Source organism: Lissotriton helveticus, chromosome 8 (genome assembly GCF_964261635.1).
Source record: "Lissotriton helveticus chromosome 8, aLisHel1.1, whole genome shotgun sequence".
NCBI classification, from domain to species: Eukaryota; Metazoa; Chordata; class Amphibia; order Caudata; family Salamandridae; genus Lissotriton; species Lissotriton helveticus.
In genome coordinates, this window is record NC_136069.1 from 225,886,672 (window position 1) to 225,913,573 (window position 26,902).

The 26,902-nt window shown below is 45.1% G+C and overlaps 1 protein-coding gene across 1 annotated transcript in view; it reads left to right on the forward strand.

Moving 5' to 3' along the window:
• LOC144773726 (pannexin-1-like) overlaps positions 1–12,463 on the forward strand; it is a 196,072-nt gene extending 183,609 nt beyond the window's left edge. The window contains exons 5-6 of the mRNA XM_078658867.1: positions 1,873–1,953; positions 12,384–12,463. Coding sequence (XP_078514993.1) covers positions 1,873–1,953; positions 12,384–12,463 — 161 coding nt within the window. The remainder of the gene's footprint in view (positions 1–1,872; positions 1,954–12,383) is intronic.
• Positions 12,464–26,902: the final 14,439 nt, after the last annotated feature.

Sequence of the window (26,902 nt, forward strand, 5' to 3'; positions counted from 1 at the left end):
CTCTGTGAAGAGTAAGGGACTGTTGACTCTTCTCACTGGCTGACCTTCAGTCAGTTTCAATCCTCCAGGTACTTCCCGCCACCAAGATCATCCTTTCCTCCCAGTAAGTTCTTCTATATTTTCAAATGTTTTGTTAGTTTGTGAGTGCATGTTTGTGTGCATGCATGAATGTATGGGTATTAGTATGTGCTTGCTGTGAATGCGTATGTGTGTGCTTGTGAATGTTGGTTCTATGTATGCATACCTGTAAAAGTATGGGTGTGAGTGAGTGTGCATCTAGATGGGTGAATATGTGTATGTATGTATGTGTGCGCGTGTGTAGCCTGCCTCCCCACTAGCTTAAATTTCCAGTCGCCTCTGAAAAGAACTGCATTATATGTGGATGTGCTCCTTATAAAACGGAAGAATACTGTCATTCAGAGTGATATTAGCCAATGGCTGACCCATGCTGTATGCTTTGATGGGTGGAAGAATAATGGGAATGACACTACAGACTGATGGATGAAGAGGGCTGGTTGAAAGCCCTTATAAGTAAGTACATTATATATATAATTTTAGTAAAATCAAAAGGTGTCGGCTAACGTCAGACCTAAAAATACTGGGAATAAATCACAAATACCCTTATACCCACAAGCAGTGGTTGATAGGCATGGGCATTGTTGGACAAAAGGGGTAAAGCAAAATACTGGAGGTCAGAAAGATACCCTCCTGAAGAAGAATACTGTATGGATATTCATGTTTAGGTGAACCAATTTACAAGGCCCAGGGTGTCTGCATCAACATAATTAGATTTGTAGTTGTTTATGGGATCATTAGTAGTATAATTTCCAAATAATTTCAAAATAAGCTGGATTAAACAACTTGCTCAGCATGGGGGCTGCTCTAATCAAATAGATCATTCAGTCCAAGAGCTGTAAACCTATCAGGTCTGCTGATAGTTATCCACCATGAGAACTTAATGTTCAAGAATTGCATGTTTTTTTTTATTGTATAACGCACAAAAATAATACAATGAGTATTTATAAAAAGATATACAAGGACAAAGCAGACCTGTTTTGATTGGCAATGACGATGAATCCAGAGTCCTAATAGCCCTTGGTTAATTTAGTCTTTAAGCTTAAGTTGCGAAGGCACTTCTATTACAACATTTTAAAACACCCACACTCAGGGGCAGATTATGATGGAGGATTTTCCGCATCCTCCGGGCTGGCGGATGCCACCGCCGGCCCGGAGGATGCGGAAAATCCTCTGCGTAGCCTCACAAGACCCAGCGCCATATTAGGATGGCGGTGGGTCTAGAAATCTGTCCGCAGCTTTTCCGCCGCGGTCGCCTTCCGACCGTGGCGGAAAAGCTTTAACATGGCTGGCGGTGTCTATCAGACACCGCCAGCCATATTAGCATGGTGTAAGATGTATGCTTTTCCACGGCGGCTTTTCCGCCATGGAAAAGCATACGGACCTTCACTTCGGGGGCCCGTTGCGGCCCCCTGGGTGAAGGGGGGTGGGGGATGCACATGGGGGGGTACCTATGGTACCCCCCTGCATTTGCGTGAACAAAGCAGCAGGCACCGCGCGGTGCCTGCCGCTTTGTGCATGCAAATGCACAACTTACATTTTTAACATTGCGGTGGGTGCTGCTTCAAGCAGCACCCGCCGCAATGTTAAAAATACAGGATGTGACCGCCAGGGTGGCGGTCACATCCTAATTTTCACGGAGGGACCCCCGCTGCCCCTGCGGACGGTCCCTCCTACTCTATGGTGGCGGACGTACTTAGGTCCGTCCGCCATCATAATCGGCCCCTCAGTGTCGAATAGTTTTCTCCCCAAATAACCATAGTGTTATTGTAAACCTTCTCAATTCTCATCCTACAGCTATTCAAGAGGTCTTGATCATCCCACAAAGCGTTATGACCAAGGCGAAGAGTGGACCCAATGATGAAGCATCGCATAAAGGTGTGTAAGGGTTCAACATTCCTTTTTGAAGAAACACATTTTGGCTATAGGAGGAACTTGTCACCAGAGTAGGTTCTTTTTTAGGACAGCACAGTGTTGATACGGAAAAGGTGTTTTCATTTTGATCTACAATGCCTTGGTAGCATATTTTATCTATTAATGGTAGATTTATTGTCTCCGGATTGCTCACCCCCTCCACCACAAATTAACTGTATTGGTGACATTCCTTTCCTAATGGCTTCCCCGTAAAGCTGAATATAGGGGAATATTTATGTAGGAGTTGTGCTGCCCCTGCACCATGCAACAGGGCACAAGAGTGCCACAACTCTTAAGTTAGATTTGCCACGCAAGGCCACCTTGCGTGACTTATTAAATCTAGAGGAATGCGACGCAGCACTAATTGATGCGTTGCACTACTCTGCCTCAGCGAGGCGTTCTATGTGTGGTGCATGGGTGTTCCCATGCACCACCCGAGGATTTTGCTGCATTCTCAGATTTACCATCAGTGGTAAACCTGGGACTGCGTCAAAATGCTACGCCTCCCCAGGTAAGGCGTAATGTGGAGCAATATCTGTTCGAGGCATATGAGCTGTAGAGCATATGCTGTGCAAAGATCACCATCTAATGTGGGTCCGGATATTTGCACTTTGTTTTTCTTCGAAGAAGTCTTTCCAGTCACGAGGTAGGTGACTCCTGCTTTCGGTGATAGTGGTCATGGGCATCAACTCCATTGTTAGATTGTTTTTTTCTGCCATCTGGTTCGGATGTGAATTGTTGCGCTCCAGTTCGGCACCGTTCTTCAGGCCCCCTTCGACACGCAGTCCACTACCCTCAACGGTATTGTTTATTGATCGTGTTTCCCTTTCTCTGCTTCTCGTCTACACTTGACAGCTTTCGATCGGAAGATTCGTGGAAGGCTGTTGGGCCTACCCACACCGGAGTTGATAGCAGTCGATGGAATGGACTCCATTGAAGTTCAATCCTGGGTGTCGCGCTAAGTTTCTGCGCACCGACTTGCACGAAGTGTGCAACCTTTGCCTATCCCCGGAGCATGACGAGAAAGACTGTGACGCGTGTCGGTCATTGCTCCACGACCGTCGGGCCCAAAGTCACGAAATGCACCAACAAAGCAGCCCTGCACTGGATTTAGTCGAGGTCCACTCCGAACATGAAGAATCCCACGCGCAGAAAGCCGAATGCGAGGAGGAGCACATCTCCATGTCTGAAGCCGTCTCCGATGCCGAAGACCTCACACTGGGCCAACAGATTGTGAGTACAGAGACTTTCTTCCCCTACCATCTCCTCCATAAATAGGCTCCGGTCCCACCTCTGCCTTTGGGCCAAGGTCGGCACCAAGAAAAAGTTTTGAGCGCCCCGACTTCGGGCTCGGCGCCGAGACACAAACAACAGCCTTCCGGTTCGAGCTCTACCCGTGCTCACGCTGGTGCCGACCAGAAACCTTCGGCGTCGGATTTGAAACACGGTCTGGTGTCAGTGCCAGTGTTAAGTAAGGCAAAATCTTCTGCGCCCAAAAACATTGGAGCCAAAACTTTTGACGCCGAAACAGGCATCAGGCATCTAAAGAAAGCAGTTCAACAAAAGAGCCTCGGACCGATGTTCTACCTTTGGATCCAAAACAAAATGAAATTGTGATTAATCCACAAACTGGACATATTCTGGCCAAACTATCTGAGAAAAGGAAAATAGGCTTACAAGAAGAATACCACATTCCTCTTAAAAGGAAAAATGTGGGTACCAACCCTTCTCCACCTTATATTCCACCTTCTTCACCCATTTATCCAAATTTGCTCATCACACCCACACATTCACCACCACCACCATCACCTGACCCACAGGATACAGGGGATGGGGATGCAGATGACTATGCACCACAAGATACTGACCCATGGGATCAATATGACACTGACCCTCAACCAAATAATGACCCAGACTTATATCCATCCAGACAGTCTCCACCAGATGATAATATTGGATATATTGAGCTCCTTAACAGAGCTGTGCAGTATCATGGGGTAGAGCTACATAAAGAGGCTTCAGAGGAAGACTTTTTTTTAAAAACCTAAGTTATCTCAGAGTGCTACCCAAACATTACCAATGCCAAATGGTATGCTTAATCATGCTGGTGACATCTTTAAAGACCCTGTAAGAGCAAGAGTCATCATGCCCAGGGTAGAGAAAACGTACAAATCTGCGCCTACTGACCCTGTATATATTAAAAGCCAGTTGTCCTTGGGCTCTCTTGTAGTTTATAATGCTCGTAAGAGAGCTAATTCACAAACCACTGGTGAAGCCCCTACTCCTGATAAAGAGTCCAAATTAATTGATGCTTCAGGCAAAAGGGTAGCATCACAAGCAGCTAATCATTGGCGCATTGCGAATGCTCAAGCACTATTAGCGAGATATGACAAAGCTCATTATGATGAGCTCGAAAAACTCATGGAATTTCTTCCTGATGAGGATAAATCTAGAGCTAGTGACCTTATTCAAGAGGGTAAACTAATAATGAATACCTCTATCAGATGTGCACTAGATGCAGCAGACACAGCAGCCCGGGCAGTAAATACTAGTATACTGCTTCGGAGGCATGCTTGGTTAAGAATTTCAGGATTTAAACCTGAGGTGCAAGCCTCTATTCTTAACCAACCATTTGACAAAGAACACCTCTTTGGTCTAGCTGTTGATACATCACTGGAAAAATGAAAAAGGATACTGAGGGGTCTTACAATGACCTTCCAACACTGCATCCTTTTATCGCACTTTCTACATAGGTGGCTCCAAAAATATATCTACATGAAACCCCTCCTCCTCTTACAAAGGCAACAATCAGTGTCCCCCTTCAAGAGGTTACTTTAGAAGTGGATATAGAGGAAACAACGGGAAGGGAAGAGGCAGAGGTAATTCAACAGTCCCTTCCCCTGCAAACACCAAACACTAACTTAATTTCCATACCCCCGATCATTCCACTCCTGTCAGGGGATGTCTTTCCCAGTTTCTGCCCATTTGGAATACTATTACATCAGAAAAATGGGTTCTACAAATTATCCAATCTGGTTACTGCCTGGAGATTACAAACACTCCACCAAACATTCCTCCAAGGTCACACCTCATGTCACAAGAACATCTTACCCTTCTAAAGCAAGAGGTTCTCTCTTTGTTGCAGAAAGGTTCAATAGAACTGGTCCCTTTACAATACCAAGGTGCAGGTGTGTCCTCCCTCTACTTTCTAATTCCCAAAAAGGACGGCTCTCTCAGGCCTATATTAGACCTCAGAGAACTAAGGGCCATATTATCAAGCAAATTGCATTCGCAAAGCCTTTGCGAATGCAAATTTGCTAAATGGAATGTATTAAGCAAAATGTGGTGCAAAATAAGGAATCGCAAAATTAGCGATTTCTTAAATGCAATGTATGTAGCAAAAAAAATTAGCAAAATGCCCTTAAGGAATCGCAAATTACCACCAACTTCTAGTTGGTAGTATGATGCAAATTCCTTGAAAAATGCAAATTTTTGCATTTTTCAAAGTGCCATGTGACGCACATACATGCCCTTAGGGCATGTATGTGCGCCACATGTGCACCCATGCATATTTCAGGGGTGCAACAGGGTGTCCTTTGGACACCCCTGCACTCTTGAAATTATTCTCAATTTGCGATTAGCAAATTACGAATCGCAAATTGAGAATAACTTCCCATTCATTCCTGTGGGCCTCCTGGCCCATAGAAATGAATGGGAAAGTATTCCTTAATTGCGATTCGCAATTTGCTAATCGCAATTAAGGAATTCTAAGAAATCGCAAAAAAAATGCAATTTTGTACATACATACCCATTTGCGATTCTCAAATAGCGATTTCTTAAAAATTGCTATTTGGGAATCGCAAATGGGTATCTTGATACATATGGCCCTAAATCTGTATATTCAGTCTTACTACTTTTTATGGTAACACTCCCACAAGTGCTTCCGCTCCTTTAGGAAGGCAACTTTCTCTCCACTCTGGATTTCAAGGACTCCTACTTAAATATCCCAATACATCTTGCACACCACAAATACCTCAGGTTTGTGGTAGCAGGCCAGCATTATCAATTAAAGGTGCTCCCATTCGGAGTAACAACAGCACCCATGGTTTTCATAAAATGCTTAGCAGTGGTCGCAGCCCATCTACGAAGACAACATGGTCACGTCTTCACATACTTTGACGACTGGCTCATTAAGGCCAGCTCACCCAACAGCTGTCTACACCACACACAAAAAACTGTGTGATTGCTCCACGAGCTGGGATTCACAGTAAATCTGTCCAAATCCCATCTCTAACTGTCCAACACTCCAACACTCAAGCATATCTAGGAGCTAATACAGACACACAAAAAGCTATAGCATAACCGACTCGGTCAGCGTACGAATATACAAGTACTGCTGTCTCAGTTTCAGCCTTAACACTCTTTACTAGGTTGTATGTTTCATGCAGTTACTTGGAATGATGGCATCTTGCATTCTAATAGTCCCTTACACAAGACTTCAAATGCGTCCCCTACAGGAATGCTTAGCAAGTTAATAGAACCAGGCTCAGGGTCTGTTATCAGATCTAGTGTTGGTAGACGGCCGCACCCATTGCTCTCTGCAGTGGTGGAACACTCAAAAAAGTTTAATAGGGCGGCCCTTCAGTGACCCGGTTCCACAGATAGCACTTAACAGCAGACGCATCATTGACAGGTTGGGGAGCACATCTCCAAACCCACACAATTCAGGGCATATGGAGCTTGCAGCAGAAACAACTTCATATAAATCACCTAGCACTGCTAGCAATTTTTTTGGCCACTGAAAGCGTTTCAAGTTCATCTAGTACGCAAGACTGTCTTTATTCGTACAGACGCATGACTGCGATGTATTACATACAAAAACAGGGGGGACACTCTCTCCAGCTGTCACAGCTAGCACAAACCATCTGGAAATGGGTCATACATCACAAAATGTATCTCCTAGCGGAACACCTTCCAGGAGTAAACAATTAGATGGCAGATCTGCTCAGTCGTCAGACAAAACAAATCCACGAATGGGAGCTACACCCTCAAGCTCTCCTCCCATTCTTTCAAATGTTGGGCTCCCAGACATAGATCTGTTTGCCACAGACCTAAATGCAAAATGCCCAAACTTCGCGTCCAGGTATCCACACCCATTGTCCAAAGACAATGCATTATGGATGAATTGGTCAGGGATATTTGCTTATGCTTATCCGCTTCTCCCACTCATCCCATTAGTGGTTCGGAAACTCAAACAAACGTCCCTGACACTAATCCTAGTTGCTCCCACGTGGGCACGTCAACCTTGGTTCATAACCTTGTTGGAACTGTCAGTTGTTCCTCATCAAAAACTATGTCTTACACCAAATCTCCTCACACAGAGCCATGGAGACATAAGACACCCAGACCCCAGTCAACTCAACCTGGCGATCTGGCACCTGAAGTACTAGAGTTTGGCTACCTTAACCTACCGCCAGACTGGATGAATATTATCAAAGAGGCTAGAACTCCAACCACAAGAGCCTGCTATGCAGCAAAGTGGAAATGGTTTGTAATATACTGTACTAACAACTACATTAACCCGCTTGATGCTTCTGTTCAAAACATGATATGTTATTTGTTACATCTACAGCATTCCAATTTAGCGTACACATCCATACGCTTACATTTGGCTGCAATAGCTGCATATTTCCAGAATAGACAACATTTATTTCTCTTTAGATTGCCTGTCATCAAAGCTGGTATGAAAGGACTCAAACGAGGCATTCCCCCAAGACATCCACCTGTTCCAGTGTGGAATCTCAATATTGTTCTCACCAGGCTAATGGGTCCACCCTATGAACCATTGCACAAATGTGAACTTCAATTTCTCATGTGGAAAGTAGCTTTCCTCATAGCTATTACATCACTGAGGAGAGTCAGTGAGCTTCAGGTACTAACTATAGAAGAACCCTTTTTACAGATACACCAACATGAAGTAGTTCTTCGGACCAATTCAAAATTCCTTCCTAAAGTTATTTCTTGCTTTCATATTAATCAATCTGTTGAGTTACCTGTGTTCTTCCCTCAACCAGATTATGTGGCAGAACGTACCCTACACACTTTAGATGTGAAGAAAGCATGACTTTATTACATAGAAAGGACAAAACCTTTCTGTAAGACAAACCAACTTTTTCGTCGCTTTTGCTCCACCACATAAATGCAATCCCATATAAAAATCAGGTATTGCTAGGTGGATAGTCAAATGCATTCAAATATGCTATGAAAAAGCAAAACGAACATTAACAGTTCACCCTAGGGCACATTCTACATGCAAACTGGGGGCTTCTATGGCTTTCTTAGTAAATATAGACATAGATGACCTATTGAAAGCTGCAACATGGTCTACACCTCACACATTCACAAAACACTATTGTGTAGATGTTTTAGCAAGACAGCAAGGTAGTGTGGACCAAGCAGTTTTACGTACAATATTTCAAGCAACAGCTACAGGTTAGCCGCCGCTTTGGGAGATAAATGCTCTGTAGTATATGCACAGTATATGATCTACAGCTCATATGCCTTGAACAGAAAATGCTACTTACCCAGTAAAAAGAACAATTGATGGACAGAATGCAGAACAATGTCATACATTCAACTAGTACAGAGATCTGGGCCTAAATCCACCGTTTTCTTGCTCACCATGTCATTCCAGTCTAAACCCAGCCATATGCGAATCAGTCTTGACCCTGCACCCGATGGGAACAGTCCTGCCGGAACTGCCAGGCCAGGTTCTACCTGGACTGGAAACAAGCATCCTAGGACCGGTTTCGGCCTTTCAGCCCTCATCAGCCAGGATAGCTTGATTCCAGAGGCATGGAGAGCACGGGACCCACGTCTACGCATACCCGCCCCACTCGGGGTGACAAATTCAAAAAGAACAATTGATGGACAGAATACAGAACAATGTCCTACAGTCACCCCAGTACAGAGATCTAGGCCTAAATCCACCGTTTGTTTGCTCACCATGCCATTCCAGTTTGGACCCAGCTAAATGCAAATCAGTCTTGACCCTGCGCCCAAAGGGAACAGTCGAGCCCAAACTGCCAGGCCATGTCTTCCCTGGACTGGAAACAAGCATCCTAAGACCGGTTTCTGGCTTTCAGCCCTCATCAGCCAGGATAGCTTGACTCCAGTGGCATAGAGAGCACGGGACCCACGTCTAGACGTACCTGTCCCACTCGGGGTGACAAATTCAAAAAGAACAATTGATGGACAGTATGCAGAACAATGTCATACAGTCACCCCAGTACAGAGATCTGGGCCTAAATCCACCGTTTTTTTGCTCACCATGCCATTCCAGTTTGGACCCAGCTAAATGCAAATCAGTCTTGACCCTTCGCCCAATGGCAACAGTCCAGCCCGAACTGCCGGGCCAGGTCCTCCCTGGACTGGAAACAAGCATCCTAGGACCGGTTTCAGGCTTTCAGCCCTCATCAGCCAGGATAGCTTGACTCCAGTGGCATGGAGAGCACGGGACCCACGTCTAGACATACCCGTCCCACTCAGGGTGACAAATGCATAAAGAAAAATGTGTTTGCTGTAACACTTTTTGCTCTAATTGGGATGGGTATGCCCAGACGTGGGTCCCTTGCTCACTGCGCCACTGGATTCAAGCTAGCCTTGCTGAAGAAGGGTGACATACCCTGAAACCGGTCCCAGGATGCTTGTTTCCGGTCCATGGAGGACCTGGCTTGGCAGTTCGGTCTGGACTGTCCCCATGAGGCACAGGGTCAAGACTGATTTTCATATGGCTTGGTCCAAACTGGGGTGGCGTAGTGGGCAAGAGAACCATGGATTAAACCCAGATATTTTGACTGGGGGAGAATGTTTGCATTGTCAGCATTCCGTCCATCATTTGTTTGCTGTAACACTTACCCACTATGCATCTGTTCGTGGCATATAGAGCTGTAGAGTCATATGCGTCCACCCGTCTCCCCGGGCGCCTATACCTGTTGCAATAACTTCTTACTTAGAACCATGCATTCATGGATATTTCCTTTTACTACTCTTACTAACTCCATTATCACCCTCTGCGGTAAAACAATCTAACAATGTAGTCGATGCTCATGCGCACAATAACCGAAAGGAGGAGTCACCTACCTTGTGACTGGAAAGACTTCTTTGAAGAAAAACAAAGGGCAAGCATCCGTACCCAACACTAGATGGTGATCTATGCACAGCATATGACTCTACAGCTCTATCATTTTCCTTATTTGTTCTTGTTACTTCCTCTTTTAATGTTTGCTGCATTTGGCAGTACGCATAGAGAGAGTAAAATGCCTATTGGTATTTTTAATGTGCAGGAAGGTGCACTTCCTGCACAAAAACAATCCTGCGAACAACGCAGGAGCCATTGCGCCATGGTGCAAGGGTTCCTGCTTTGGCACTAGGCAGCACAGTGTGCACCAGTGTTGGGAAAACAGGAATGCACTGTATTATATTAACCCCTTTCACACGGGGCTAATTCCCCCGCGGTGCCGGGGGGAGGGGCTGCACGCAGCGCTGCGGTGCTCGTGACGAGCCCAGCTCGTCATGCTGCACAGTGAAGCTGGGCTCATGACGAGCTGAGCTCGTCATGACTCCTCCCACTCCAATAGAACGCTTGCACAGGCGGGGAATTAGCCCCACGTGGGCCGGCCGTGGCAGTTATGACGAGCACAGCTCGTCATGAGCACAGCTCCACTGTGCCTCGTGACGAGCTGAGCTCGTCATAAGCATGGAAGGGGTTTAAATAGAGCACATTCCTGCTCTTTCCCTATCACGCAGCGCAGCAAGGTGACTTGCTGCGCTGCGTGATAATGTCACAATTATGCCCCATAGTCTCTGTCATACCGCCCTGCACTGCTGCATGCTTTCTTGCATGGTTCTGTGAACCATCGATGTCTAGCTTGCAAATAATCTTCTGAGCTTGCCTTATGGCACCTGCACCCTACACTCCTTTATGTCCCTCTCACACAGACTATTGCCGACAGACTACTTTATAGAAAGCATAGGCGGTATGGTACATAAAAGCTACAACAGTCTCCCTACATCACTTATGCAAGCCTCTGCAGCTTGGGTGCGCATGGCCAGATGTTTCTTCCGATGGCTTCCTAACCACTTGAAAAGTCCTCAAGTATTCCTGCCCAATGAAACAGCTCATTAATACTCGCTCAATGTCAGGAAGGTAGGTTCAGAACTGGAAACAGTTGCTGTGGAAACCGTGTCCCTTATATTGAAATAAGTGGCTTGCATGGAAGAAAATTCAGTGCATGAGCTAAATACCTTGACCCCAAATGTCAGAAATCTTAGATACTGCATATCCAATAGCTGACTTCAGAGCCAATTCATGAGCGAATATCTCCTCTTTCACTCCACCGACCGGATTCATACTAACGAAATATGAGGATATTGATTTCTCAGGGTTCTTGGGGTGCTGCAAAGAAGATTTGGAAGTAGATAACTTATATCTTCGCATTCTTTCTGCTCTACTTTACCTTTATTGTAACCAAAGGGAGCATTACTTCCAGCCTCTCTGCCTATGACTTGCAAGCACCTCAAACAAGTGATCTACTGGCTCTTGCTCATGGAGCAGTAAAATCACATTGCATTGTAGGGTTGGTGTGGTGTGGTAGCGTTGGTGTGACATCCCATACCACTGGTGTGGCCCAAGCACTAGCCTGAGCTGATGCATAAGAGACTACTCTGTTTCTTGCATATGGTTGAGCGCGCATGTGAACATAATGGCCTTTGTTGGAATCCTAAATTTCCTGCTTGAAGCATGCATGGATACGCCACTCGTTGCAGCAAACTTGTAGGTGTATTCAGGCATGAAGTAAATCAGAAATGTGTGAAATGCATAGGGCTATGCTTGTAAGTGCATACCTTCTCCCTGTTGTCTGATGGAGGGGTGAATGGTGTCAGCTTCTGGGATGAGCCTAAATTTGGGTCCGTTGTCTGAAAATAGCAGTAAACCAGACAGCATGCGGTTGGACTGCGGGAAAGGGTAAAGTGCAATGTGCTAAAATAAAAGTGACCCATGACCACGTTAGCACGAGAAGCGCTAACGGACTAAAATTGAGTACAACCAATAAAATAGAATAAAACCAAAATTGCTGACCAAGCAATACTTAAATTGTGCTGCATGGAAATCTTGTAAACTGGCAGCAATCAAACCTTAAAGTCGTGTAAAGATGAGATGACATTCAAACTAAAATGATAATCAGGTTTCTTAAATCACCAACTGATGTCTAACATACCATACTTATCAAATTCCCTACCTAAAATGGAGGTAACAAGAGTCTGCATAGCAAGTTATGTTTTAAGTGTTTAGTTCGGCAAATACATTCACTTTGTCCTTCTTGCCTTTGCAGATGTGTCCACAGCCAATGGCGCACAGACTTCCAAAGAAGACAAACATGTTCGCCAGAGGCTCGTAGATTCTTCTTGTTGACTTCTCCTTCATTCGACTTGAACTTTCATGCAAGCCATAGGATGAGACCCTATGCACTGTCATTGCTCAGCCGAAAGTGTTTGGTTCAGTGTTCATATTAATGGACAGCTTGAGTATTACTGTGGGTGGCTAAGACCACTACAGGAACCTAGTCGGTTTTAATACACCCATTATCCTTCGCCGAAGGCTACAGAAGATTCATTAAAAAAAGATTTTTTGTTTTAGAACATCTCATACCATCTGTTATTGGGCATGCCTTTTAAAATATACATTGTCTTAAATGTTTTTAGACCTGCTTGTTTAAATAACCTTTGATCAGCAGTGCATGTCCAGTAACTTCCACATCTGTTCCATCTTTGCTTCAAGAGTAACCTTTTATGTCTAGGTATAGTTCACAGTGTCAGCATTCTGAGACAGCTGGTACTTCAGTTTTTTAAGGGATGTATTTTAATGATTATGAGCCTGAATTATATCTTGGCGATATGGATACAACGATGACGGAGTATCCATACTGCCAAACCTGTGGTTCATCCGCTTGATTTAAATGTGGGCGGGCCTTTGTTTTGATCACAGCGGAGACTACTCCATCTCCGCCGTGATTAAACCCCTCTGACAGCCTAACGGAGTAAGGACCACTGGAGGCTGACCTCGAATTCGGTCCACCAAATTTAGATGGATGGAATTAGAGGCCAGTTTTTACTGCCCATCACTGCCAGAAAATCCCAGGTGGTAAGGGGCTGTGAAAACTGAAAAATGCTCCCCTGACCATGGGTAAAGCTATAATGGCGAGGGGGGCATTGTCTATTTTATTTTCAGAAATGAAATCCTCTTTTGGTATTTTCTTTTTGACAATAAAAAAGAAAACTGTTTGCCATATATCTCCATCATGCTTGACAGAGACCTGTGTCATGCTGCAAAAAAGCATTGTCTGGGACCCACATGGAAGTGGTTTAAGAAATGACCGCTGGCTTGACAGTCATTTCATAATTTGGTGGGCTGAGATGCAGTCAAGGCAGTGGAGTAAAATTACTCCTTTGCCCTGTTGCCAAACCACCATCTGCCAAAATATAAATTGCCGCCATAGTTTCAAACAGCTGAGCATGTTGCTGAGTTCACAGATATGCAGGTTGGAAGCAATCAGGTTATTGCTAATGATGGTAAAATGTTTTACAAATGGTGAGATGTCTCTTTTGTGAAATGAGTGCTCTCGCTACACCTGAAATCATAGCTTCAGGTGGGAGTAGTGCATACAGGAGTAGATCGGATACTCTCCTAGCCAGCCAGATCAGCCAACAAAACCCTTGTGATCACTGGGGAGGATTAGGTCATTCACCTGCAGTGCTGACATCCTTGATGTATCCAGTCTTAATACAAGCAGAACAGCCTTCATAAAAGTCCACCTCCTGTCACTGTTGGCAAGTAGTAGTGGGATTGTGTCGAGTGCAGTGATGAGATCGGCATAGATTACTTGTCTTTTTGGTTAATTTGAATCAATGTGTATTTGCACGTATTCTGGCACAGAACTTGACATGTTTCTGCATCTGGTATAGATATGCAACTGACTAGTGCATTACCAAATAACATTTCTATATATGTATGTGTTACGGGCAGTACAGCAAATAGCTGTGTATGCATAATGAATAGCTTACACATATACACAGATATTTAGCCATTCAGTTTCCTGACACTGCCATAAAGGAAACGCCGTAGACTAAAGGTGGAGAAGCAAAAAGTGGAAGATGTTTCTGTTTTGGTGTTAATTCTTAACAATGGTGCTTACCAATCATGCCGGAGACACTCTGCCTCTTTAATAGTAAACTGCTGCACATATGCTAAAGTCTGAAGGCAAAGCAAATGTAGGTCTGGAACAAGAGCTTTGATGCCTGAAAATTGGTGTGGTTAGATTCCCTGTGTGTGGGGGTGGTATAGGTGTATTAGAGTAACTTTGCATAGTAGGAACATTCTATTGTCCCAATTAAATACAGGCTATAAAGTTCAAGAACTCTTCTCCTGCAGGGTTTCTCCTACAAGTAGATTTAACAATTTTTATGAGCATCACAAAAAGACAGGAGTACTCTAGGCAATCTATCACAGTCTCAGGTCACAAGAAAATCTCCAAGGCCCAATTAAGAGTGTAAATGTTATTTATCGCACCTGATAAATAATGATACCATGGGGTACATTATTTATCCGGTGCGATTAATAGCACTTACTACGGGATAGAATGCTGATTTTTGTGTTTAACACACTAAAACCTGTATGATATGATAAATACAGAAGATTGAGGTATTTAATGCATCCAATAATCAATTAGATAATTTAAATACCTTCCAATTCGTAATGCTGACCCTTGCGTAAACAGGGGCTTATGCACGAGTTGGAATACACCAAGCGACTCTTAATTAGCCCCACAATCTACAAAATGCCCTGATTCTCGTGTTGAAAATGATGCATGACTAAATGTGCACTCAGGTTTTTTCATTCATTTTCCCACTGGGAAATTCCACTTTGTACACTTGAAACTGGGGCCTTGATTACTAGTTGTAGCATCCTGCTACAATAACCACAGACACAGTCATGTGTTATTACTGGAGCTTTATTCTCATGCTCCCTGCCTGTCTCCTGTCCCTACTCTAACTGCCCCTTCCTCGTCGGTTCCCTCCTCTTCCTGTCCACCCCCTAAGCTCCACCCACAACCACTAGCCTGCTAACTTCACTACATCTCCCCCCTTTGTAACAAAACAAACAACATACTGACTTTCTAGTCCATTTCTTCAATAAGTCTTTTGGGTGGACGTATGTCACGATGAGGTCGTGGTGACCTCATTCCCAGATTGGTATCACTCCTTGTTTCATTGATTGGACTAGTGTTCTCACGACCGACTGAAAGTGGTTCTTCCGAACCGGGAGTGTCCATTTCACTCATTGAGATCTCAGTGGCATCGTGTGGCAATTTCTTGAAATGCGAGATATTTCTCGTGATTCGTCTCTGTTCTGATTCAGCAGTCACCATAGTTCCTTTCCTTTTCGTAACCAGGAACGGTTCGTCCTTGAATAGGCAGTCGGTCTTTTTCTGTTGTTCTTGCTTGACAAGCACCCGATCTCCTTCATGTAACGAGAGTGATCTCGCTCTTCTCCTGTGATCTGCATATGACTTCATTTTGTCTTTTTGGCGCTGGTCTGTCTTCATCATTTCTTGATGACCTCGAGTGGGTGACAATGATGGTCGTAATGCCCCTTCCCACGTTGGGATGCGATTCCTCATAGGACGCCCCAGCATAAGTGTCGCCGGGCATTTTCCTGTGGTAGCGTGGGGAGTTGTCCGGTAGGCTCGGAGGACCTCGTTGATGGCGACTTGTAAATTTTCCCTTCCGCCGTCGCATGTTGAAAAGTCTTTTTGAGTGTGGCCATGAATCTTTCAATTGTTCCATTGGCCTGTGGCCAGAGGGGTGTAATCTTACGATGATGGAAATCCAAGTGTTTCGCAAATGCTGCAAAGTCATTTCCATTAAATGGAGGTCCATTGTCTGTCTTGACCGTAGAGGGAACGCCCCAGGCCGCAAAGACTTTGTCTAATACCTTGAGAGTGCTTACGGCATTTGTAGATGACACAAAACGTGCAATGGGATACCTAGAGTGTTCATCGATGATGACCAGTACATACTTGCCCGATGCCAAAGGTCCATAGAAATCAATGGCAATCTCTTGCCACACTCCAGGTGGTAAGGGGGTCATGTTTAGGGGTGCTGGAGGATCACTTTTGCTCGTAAGTTGACAAAGATGACAGTCCTTCAAGGTAGCTTCAACCATTTGGTCGAGATACGGAAACCACACTCGCTCTCTCAACGCGCGTTTGGTTGACACAATACCCCTATGTCCGTGGTGGCTGACAACTCGCTGCACACATGCCGGAAGGCCTGCATTTCTTGTTTAAGGACCGGATCAGTCTCTTCATCCTGAGAATCATGCCTCCATCTGTTATGTCGAATCCTGCGCAGGACTTTCTGCAGGATTATGTCTTGTGCTGTGCTTTCTCTGATAGTGTCCATTGGGATAGCTGGAGGAAGAGCCTGATCGGTCACAAAGTGTATGTACTCTTCCGCAATGGACGATTTAGAGACTGAAGATGTGGCCGGGTGTCTGGACATATAGTCAGCTGGGTTTTCTGACTTCCCTGGCTTGTGGATGATGGTGAATGTGTACTCCTGTAGTCGTAAACCCCACCTTTCTATTCTTGGGGGCATCTTGGATCGTGGGTTTCCGTAAATGGTAACAAGAGCCTGGTGATCCGTAATCAAAGTGAAGTGTTTTCCATATATGAAGACATGAAAATGTTCACATGCCCACACTACGGCAAGACTTTCTTTTTCAGGCTGCGAGTATGCCCGCTCCGGGTCAGTCAGGCTACGACTCGCATATGCAATTATCCGACGTGGGTCTGAGTCGTTGTCATACTGTGCCAAGATGGCACCAAGACCAACAGGGCTGGCATCCACAGTAATTTCTTTTTTTCTCTTTGGGTTGAAATAGGACAAGTGATCCGCGGATGCTACCGCCTTCTTGATTTCCTTGAAGGATTTTTCACATTGAGGAGTCCACTCAAACGGCTGGCCTTGTTTGGTCAACAGGCGAAGGGGATGGATGATTGTTGCGTAGTCCCTGATATATCGAGCACAATAACTGGCCATGCCGAGAAACGACCTGAGCTCACTGACGTCTTGGGGGCTCTTGGTGTTGTTCAGAGTCCCAATCTTGTCGGGGTCAGGTTTCATGCCAGCGCCTGAGAAGATATGGCCAAAGAATTTTAGTGTGTCCTGATGGAATTCGCACTTCTCTTTGTTGAGGGTCAGGTTTGCTTCCAGCAGTGCGTGGCAAACACGATTGAGTGCGATATCATGTTCTCGCAGATCTGAGCCATAGACAAGGATGTCGTCACTGTAGTTGAAGGTATTGGGAATGTTCTGAATGACCTGCCGAATGGCTTCCTGGAATATTTCGGCTGCAGAGGAAACCCCGAAACTTAGTCTCTTGTACCTGAACAACCCCAGGTGGGTTGCGAATGTGGTGATATATCTCGACTTTGCCTCCAATTCTAACTGGTGGTACCCCTTATTTAAGTCCAGCTTGGAAAATATTTTCGCTCCATTTAGGGCCGAGATCATGTCACTCAAGTGTGGCCCCGGGTGTCTCTCTCTTTCAATTGCAGTGTTGGGCAGGCGCATATCCACACAGAGTCTGACTTTGTTGGCCGTGCCCTTTTTGGGAACGATAACTACTGGGCACACCCACGGTGTTGGACCCTCGGTGCGCTCGATGATATCAGCAGCTAACAAGTCCTGGAGTTCTTCTTCTACAGCGGTTTGGAGATGAAACGGTACCCGTCGAGGGTGTTGAGCGACAGGTCTGATTTGTTCATTAATGTGTAATCGTACTTGGCAATTCTTTAGCTTGCCTAGTCCTTGGAATAGTCTGGGAAACTGGCGGGTCACATCTTGATTTCCGCTGACCTTGAAAAGGATTTCCACTAGATGAAGGCGTTCAGCTGTCGGGAGGCTCAGCAGACAGTCCGCTTCCGGGCCCTTGATGACGTGGATTACTGCTGGGATGGTTGTGTCCTCATGTTGGAGGGTTGTTGAAAACTTCCCGAGGCAAGGAAGTGGCTTCTTGGCCATCCATGTAAAGACTCTGACTGGCGCAAAGGTCAGTGGAGGACGTGGCTTCATTCTTTCATATTCGGTGACTGCAATGTAGTTCAGAGATGCACCTGAGTCTAGTACAAATTGTGTGTCATGATTGCCAACTTTGATATCCAGTCTGGGATATGTCTTAAGTTGGACTTGATCTACGGCCAAGTTCAGATATTCAATGGTGTAAGTTGAGTCTCTAGATGACGGTCTCGATTCCTGGGATGGTGACCTCCGTTCCCACCTGGACCGACGTGACTCTCGGCTGGAGTGTGATGACCCAGAAGACTGTTCAGCTTGGTCTTGGACAGCTCGGGCATGGTGTCTTCGAGTGCCACATCGGGACGTTCTCGGGGTACTTCTTCGTGAGTCGGGCTAAGCTGTCTTTGTGGCACCACTTCTTCTCTCCTTGTTGTATTCCCCACACATCGCTTCAAAGTGATTAGTTCGACCACACTTCCGACATCTTTGGCCCATAGCAGGACAGCTGTCTACATGGGGGTAATCATACCCACAACGGAAACACTTCCTCACATTCTCTGATCTCCTTTCCTTCTTCCACGGTTCTCGCCGCTGATGTCCTGATTGCTCTCGACGTGACGACGGACGTGATCTACAGTGTTTGTCACTAGAGCGTCTTCGACTTTCATTCTCGGCGTGCACGCGTCGCACTTGTTCGCGACATCCTTTGTGTCCCGTTTCGATGTCTGCTGCATACTCTTCTGCTTGATCAAAAATTCGCGTCATCTCCTCTATATCATCAAGGCTATGTTCCTTTCTCAATAGTCGTCTCCTCAATTGGTCAGAGTGACATCCATCAATTATTTGTGACTTAATTGCAGCATCTGTCGAGAAGTTATCAAATGCACAATGCTTGGCTAGTCTTCTCAGTCGCATCATGAAAGCGCTCATTGGTTCCTCTTTCCCTTGACGAGCTGAGTGAAATGTATGGCGTTCACAGTCGACATTCTTTTTATGAAGGAATCTCTTGTTTAATGCGTCACGCACTTTGTCATAGGTGTCCGACTCAGCGTCAGGAAGGTCCTTGATTATCTTGACTATCTCCCGCCCCGCCAAGTTACGCAGGGCAATCAACTTCTTTTTATCCTCAGTCACTTCTGATCCTTCGATATAATCCTCGAATTCTTCGAACCATTCTTGCCATTTGGGACCCATGGTTCCCCCAGTGGTCACTTTTAGGGGTTCAGGCGCTCGCAGGTGCGACCCACCTGGAGCCTTAGGCTTGGCGTCTGCCGGTGGCGGCTGATTTCTCTCATCACCGGACATCTTGGCAGTGTTTGCTTGTGTCTTTGTCACCCTCACTTGGTCTCACCAATGCTTGTTTATTTCGGGTACCAATGCTTGTTTCTCTTGCCAAGGTTTGTTTGTTTTCGGGTACCAATGCTTGTTTCTTCGCCAATGCTTGTTTATTCCTGGGTACCAATGCTTGTTTATTTGCCAATGCTTGTTTCTGTCATCAGTGCCTGACTTCAAAATGGCCGCCGTGTAACAGTCAAGGGGTTTGTCTTGAAACTTGCCTGACTTAAAGATGACCGCCGTCACTGCACACACGAGGTTTTTCTCTCCTTTGCTCACTCGGTCACTCGTCCACTCTGGACTCACCGGTTGGCAGTCTTGAGCAGCAGCACGCCTCAGGATCTTCCTCTCCTCAAGTGGTGCTGCGAGCAGGTAGGGCTGGGGTAGGCTCCCACCTTGCTTTTGTCTTCCCGCTTTTCTCGGCCGACCGCGTGCCAAAACCCACGCATCAAGCGTGAGGTAGGCACTTTCACCGGCACAGGCTCCGGTCTTGGCGCGCTTGACTGCAGCTTCTCCAGGCAGCGCTCCCTTCCACCAGGGCGCCTCCTCACTCACGGTGGGGCACTGGACAGGGTCGGAGTGAGCTCCCGACTCCTGTTCCTGCACGGCTGCTAGGCGACACACCCCCAGCGGGACTCGCGCTCAGGGATTTCTTCGACCGAGCGTTTCAGCGCTCCCAGGTCGGGATTTCGTCGAGGTTCCTCGACGTCTTCAGGGTCGCGGTCGCTTGCTCCTGACCTTCCTCTGTCGGCCTCAGCTTCTCTCAGCAGCGGAGCTCTTCCCTCGACGCTGCAGGGGACAGGGTGTCTCTCTGTGATCTTGTGGGCTGCTACTAATGACATCCCACCCTCGTCGCCAGCTGTAGCATCCTGCTACAATAACCACAGACACAGTCATGTGTTATTACTGGAGCTTTATTCTCATGCTCCCTGCCTGTCTCCTGTCCCTACTCTAACTGCCCCTTCCTCGTCGGTTCCCTCCTCTTCCTGTCCACCCCCTAAGCTCCACCCACAACCACTAGCCTGCTAACTTCACTACACTAGTGTATGTGCAATTTAGCACACCTAAAAAAAAGTAAGGATACCACAGGGTATGTCATTTATCTGGTGCGATAAGTAGCACCTTTTATGAATTCGTGGGGAATATCAAATGAATTTGGGTGTTTAACACACCAAAATCTGCATTGTACAGTAAATACCATACACATTTCCTCTGTTAACTTAGTCGGGTTTCACCTGCCGGAATTTAATGAAGCTTGAGTTATTCAACACATCTGATAATTATCAAGTACATTAACTGACCCACTACTGGAGTACCTGTAAACTATTCATAAATATGCAAGTTTGTTGGTGTTTACTGAATTAGGTGAAATAGCCCCACCATAATCCCCACATTCCAGCCAATGTTCCAAGGAAAATACACCATATTGGCAATTTTTGTTCAGATCTCAATTTACGAAGGGTAAATTCCACCCACCTGTGTGTTGTGGGTGGTTGGAGCTACAGGGAAGCAACAACACGGGTGGTAGAAAGGGAGAGTAAAGATCCCATTTAGGAATATGTATTTTCAAATCATTTTCTTATTAGGTTAAGATACCAATTTATTTATTGAACATTTGTAACGCAATGTCTGCAGAGTGAACAAGCTGCTTCATAGCATAGAAGATGTTACAGTCATATAAGGTATTTCTGATTGAAACATGCATGCTATGCCTGTATTACATTTTGAAGTTCCAGTCTACACTTTGTGAATAAGCCTTCGTTACCTCATCTCAGTTGTCTATATTGTGATTGACTATTTTTGTCCAGCCCCTCTTATACCACGAGAAGAGGAGTCTGCATGTTGCCTTTGTCTTGCTCAAGGTACAGGGTTCCTGTTGCCCTGACTTTGTTTCCATGAGAAGAGGAGTCTGCCTGTTGCCTTTGTCTTGCTCAAGATACAGGGTTCCTGTTGCCCTGACTCTCTTTTTCCATGAGAAGAGGAGTCTGCATGATACCTATGTCTTGCTTAGGATACAGGGCTCAGTTGCCCTGACCCTCTGTTTCCATGAGAAGTGGAGTCTGCATATTGCTTTTGTCTTACTCAGGATACAGGGTTCCTGTTGCCCTTATCCTCTGTTTACATGACCAGGAGTCTGTATGTTGCCTTTATCTTGCTCAGGATACAGGGTTCCTGTTGCCCCGGCCCTCTGTTTATATGACAAGAGGAGTCTACATGTTGCCTTTGTCTTGTTTAAGATACAAGGCTCCCACTTCCCTGACCCTCTGTTTGTGTGAGAAGACCACTCTACATGTTGCCTTTGTCTTGCTCAGTATACAGAGCTCCGTAGCCCTGACCCTCTGTTTCCATGAAAAGAGGAGTCTGTAGTTGCCTTTGTCTTGCTTAATATACAAGGCTCCTATTGCCTTAAACTTCTTTTTTCACGAGAAGAGGAGTCTGCATGTTGTCTTTGTCTGGTTCAAGCTACAGGGTTCTTGTTGCCTTGGTCCTCCGTTTCCGTGAGAAGAGGAGTCAGCATGTTGCCAGGGTTCCGTTGCCCTGACCCTCTGTTTCCATGAGAATAGGAGTCGGAATGTTACTTTTGTTTTGCTCAGGATACAGGAATCCTTAGCACCTTCGCCGTGGGGCTAATTCCCCTGCTGCACTGTGGGGGGGCGCGCACAGCGCCACGGTGCTTGTGACTAAGCTCGGCTCGTCACGCAGCACAGTGACGCTGTGCTCATGACAAGCTGCTCGTCATGACCGCACCCGTTTTAATAGAACGCTCAGCACAGCAGGGGAATTAGCCCCGTGTGTGAACGCCGCACGTGTCATGACGAGCTCAGCTCATCATGAGCACACGGCCACCGTGGCTCATGACGAGCTGAGCTCCTCATGAGCACGGAAGGAGTTAGTCCTGACCCTCTAGAGGACTCTGCCTGTTGCCTTTGTCTTGCTCAGTGTATATTATGTGATCTGTTTTAAATTAACATTAAGGTACATCCTAGACCAAAAAAAAAGCTATTGTGCAAAGTACCTTTTTCTATATGCTTATTTAACACTTGATGATATTTATTGTTTGTAGACTACAACCTGACACAGCTTGTGATGCATTGCTCCAGGTACCCACAGTGGCTAATGACTATTCATTGTCTTGCTGACAGTGAACCTGGTCACTTTGTGGAAGTCACCCATTTTATGTAGGTTTGTGATTAATCACTTATTGTGCCTGTTTACAAACTGGCCCTTTGTTAATTATAGATTTAAATAAAGTCAGATTATTACGGACATGTTTGCTGTTTGAAAATCTTTTGTTGCAAGCATGAATATACATTATATGTATATCTGAAGCATTGCCCTTAAAGCATGGTAACTGTGATATATATATATTTTTACATAAACTGAATATTCAGACTGTATCCATGCCTTGTGAGATTTATTGTGAAAGGTTTTCTTCAAATTGTTTTATCAAGTCAGTTCCTTATTTAAGTAATATCATAAATAATGCGGATTACTGTTTCTCTACTTCCTTTGCCCTGCTCTGACACATTTGCCCCTCAAACCACCCAAACCGTCTGTTGCATCCTACATTCATTACATAGATGTTTCTTTCCTTTTTATTACTTTCCTTTGGCATGCGCCACGTTTACTTTTGTTATGTGTTCCATATTCTTTTAGAATGTTCTTCATGTGTATACCTCTGAGTGAATGCCAGTTGCATCTGGACTTCAAATCAAGAGGATGTTGTAGCCGCGCCTTCAATAAATATACATGGATCTGCTTAAAAAGACTTCTTTTGATTGTAATACCGTCCTTATCACATTTTCCCAAACTTCCGCTTTTCAAACTACTTGGCGCCTACCCCCGCTTGTTGAAAACATCTGTTGTCATCTCTGTGCTTCATACTGCGTTTGCCCTCCTCTCTCTCCAGACTGCCAGCTTCCCTCCTCGACTCCCCTTAAGACCTAGAAGACTCATATTTAACCAAAGCTTTCCCCACCAATCCCTCTCCAGTTCCCTGCAGGTGGAGTTCCACAGAAAGCGCTCTGACTGCTCTAATGCAAGAGTCACACTTTATAACCCCTCTGCCCCACAATGAGCATCTTCACATGCGCTACCTTCAGTTGGCACTTCTGTGAGGTGATCATGAAGAAACCATGCACAGTCAGGGTTACGTGTACCTTTATTGTGTAAGTGCAGAGGTGGCAATGCATCACCAGGAGACGTCGATATAATCAGCTCAGTCTCTGGCCCTATCTTACTCAGATAACATTCCAAAAACAGCATAGCATTGCATAAAGAAGGGCACAGCACACAGACTGATCAGAACAACAAAGCACAATGTACAACATATCATCACCAACAAAGAACAATCATGCCCTACACAGGTACCACAACAGACCAGAACGATGCTGACTCAGCTAAAGAAACTCATGGTACAAGAAGCAAATACAAATAGATTGTAAGTTATGACCTTTATGGCCACTGAAATGATGTGGCACTAAAATACCAAATTACGCTGTACGGTAAACTGAACTTTACAACAATAAAAGGAAAATTATGTGGCACCTCGTTCTATAAAAAACAGCTCTGCAGAACACAGTCATGCATTTCATAGTTATTATGCACGTTTCTAACTTGGAAATACGACAGGGTTTAAGACAGGCCTATTTTGTTATGTGTTTATAACTTTAAAATAGGACAGGCTTCTCTGCAAAGTCTCTGCGGTCGTACAACTACTATCAGTTCATCAAACTTGTAGTTTTTGAATACCAGAAAAATGGTAAACTTACACAAAAGTAAAAGATTACCTTCGTGAATCAGGCCCTGGATAGAGCGCTATAATAAAAAAAAAAAACAGAGGCACATTCTGGGACTTATTTCTGAAAGAATTGCATCACCCTTACGCAACACATTGTGGCGCAAGAGCGGCACAACTCTTAAGTTCGATTTATCATGCCACGCGGGGCCACTTTGCGTGGTGTGATGAATCCAGAGTAATGCAACACAGCGCAAATTGCTGCGTTGAGTTACTCTGCCCCAGGGAGGTGCTCTATGGGTGGAGCGTGGGTGTTCCCACACATCCAGCTATGGATTTTGCAGCATTTCCAGATTTAGCATCAGTAGTAGACCTTGGAATGCGTCAAAAGGCTATCCCTCCCCAGTTGAGGCATAACGTGGAGAAATATCTTTATTTCGTCTAGTTGCTTTCTCTTTCTATATGTCTGCATTCTGCAGCACACATGGAGGAAAATGCCTCAGGGCATTGTTTTTGTGTGGGAAGGTGCCTCTTCCTGCTACAAAATGGGTCCTGCATGCAAGGGTTCCTGCGTTGGTGCTAGGCAGCCCATTGTGCACCAGTGCTGGAAAATGACAGGAAGGGGCTGAATAATATTAACCCCTTCGCTGCTAGGCCTTTTCCCCTCCTGTGCTAAGCCTTTTTTTGGCGATTTGGGGTACTGCGCGCTTATGTCCCTGTAACTTTTTGACCACATTAGGTATCCACGCCAAATTTGCGTCCTTTTCTTCCAACATCATGTGGATTCTAAAGGTGCCCAGGGTTTGTGGATTCCCCTGGAGGGGTCCCAGAAATTAACTAAAATATAGTGACATTTTTGTTTTTTTCAGAAAAATGGGAAAAACGGGCTGCAAATGAAAGCCTCTGGGTTTTTCCCTGCAAATGTTATCGAAAAAGGGTTTGTGGGGCTTAAATCTCCATTTTCTCAGCTTTTAGGGAATGACAGTCTTTTGTCAGAGAACCAACATTTTTCACACAGTTTTGGCATTTTTCTGGGACATAGCCTATTTTTGCTATTTTTAGAGCTTTCCACCTCCTTCCAGTTAATGGTAGAAATGAGTTTGAAAGCAATAATGGATCCTGGAAAGCTATACATTTTCGAAAATTAGACAAAACTCTGAATTCAGAAAGGGGTCATTTGTCTAAATCCATGAAGGTTTCTTTATAGAAACTAACAGTTATATATTGGAATAATTGAAAATTTGTTGAAAAAAACAGCCTTTTGTCTCAACGTTTTCAAATATAACTTCTTGTAATTTTGACAGCTCTTGGAAAGCAATATACCGTTACATCTGTTAGACCTTCCTGGTTGTGGGGATATATAGGACTTGTAGTTTCACCAAGAACCCGACGAACCCAGATCCAAAAACTGAGCAGCAACTTTCAATGGTATTTTTTTATTTACTGGGTGTAGTGCACTTTTTCTTGAAAAATGTACACATGGAAAAATCTGTATGAAAGACACCTATGTATTTCTGATTTGGGTACAACTTATAGAGTTTAGAAACAGTATATAATTGCACATTTTCAAAATTGGGAATACTCATACGAGCATGAGAATTATTGGTCATTTTTTAAAAAGATTTTTTTTTTATACACAATGTCTTTCATTGGGAAGAGAGAAATGCATGAAAACTCAATTGGTAATAACAGTTGATTTACAAATCTGAATTACTCTAAGTCTCCCGATACAAACGGTGCCTCACTTGTGTGGGTCGGCCTTGTGCCTGCGACAGGAAACGGCGCAAAATGCAACGTGGTCAGACCTCAATTTTGCAGTTAAAAATTGACCCTTTAATGACAAAGTGTCTAGCTGTAGTTTTTGTACCCTAGCTCTGCCGGCACCTAGGGAAACCTAGCAAACCTATAAATTTTTCAAAACTAGACACCCAGGGGAATTCAGGATGGGGTGACTTGACTGCCTACCACAAGGTTCTGTTACCCAGAATCCCTTGCAAAGCTAAGAAATTGACCAAAAAAATTCGTTTTCCTCACATTTCTGTGGTGGAAAGTTCTGGAATCTGCGTGGATCAACAAATTTCCACCCACCCAGCGTTCACCCGGGTCTCCCTAAAAAAAGGTACCTCACTTGCCTGGGTCTGCCTAGTGCCTGCGACAGGAAACAGCGCAAAACGCAACGTGGTCGCACCTCATTTTCGCGGTGAAATCGGGCCCTTTTTGGGCAAAGAGACTACCTTTTGTTTTCGAACCCTAGCTCTGCCGGCACCTAAGGAAACCTAGCAAACCTATACATTTTTGAAAACTAGACACCCAGGGAAATTCAGGATGGGGTGACTCGACTGCCTACCATCAGGTTCTGTTACCCAGAATCCCTTGCAAAGCTAAGAAATTGACAAAGAAAATGCATTTTCCTCACATTTCTGTGGTGGAAAGTTCTGGAATCTGCGTGGATCAACAATTTTCCACGCACCCAGCGTTCCCCCGGGTCTCCTGAAAAAAATGGTACCTCACTTGCCTGGGTCTGCCTAGTGCCTGCGACAGGAAACAGCGCAAAACACAACGTGGTCGCACCTCAATTTCGCGGTGAAATCGGGCCCTTTTTGGGCAAAGAGACTACCTTTTGTTTTTGAACCCTAGCTCTGCCGGTACCTAGGGAAACCTAGCAAACCTATACATTTTTGAAAACTAGACACCCAGGGG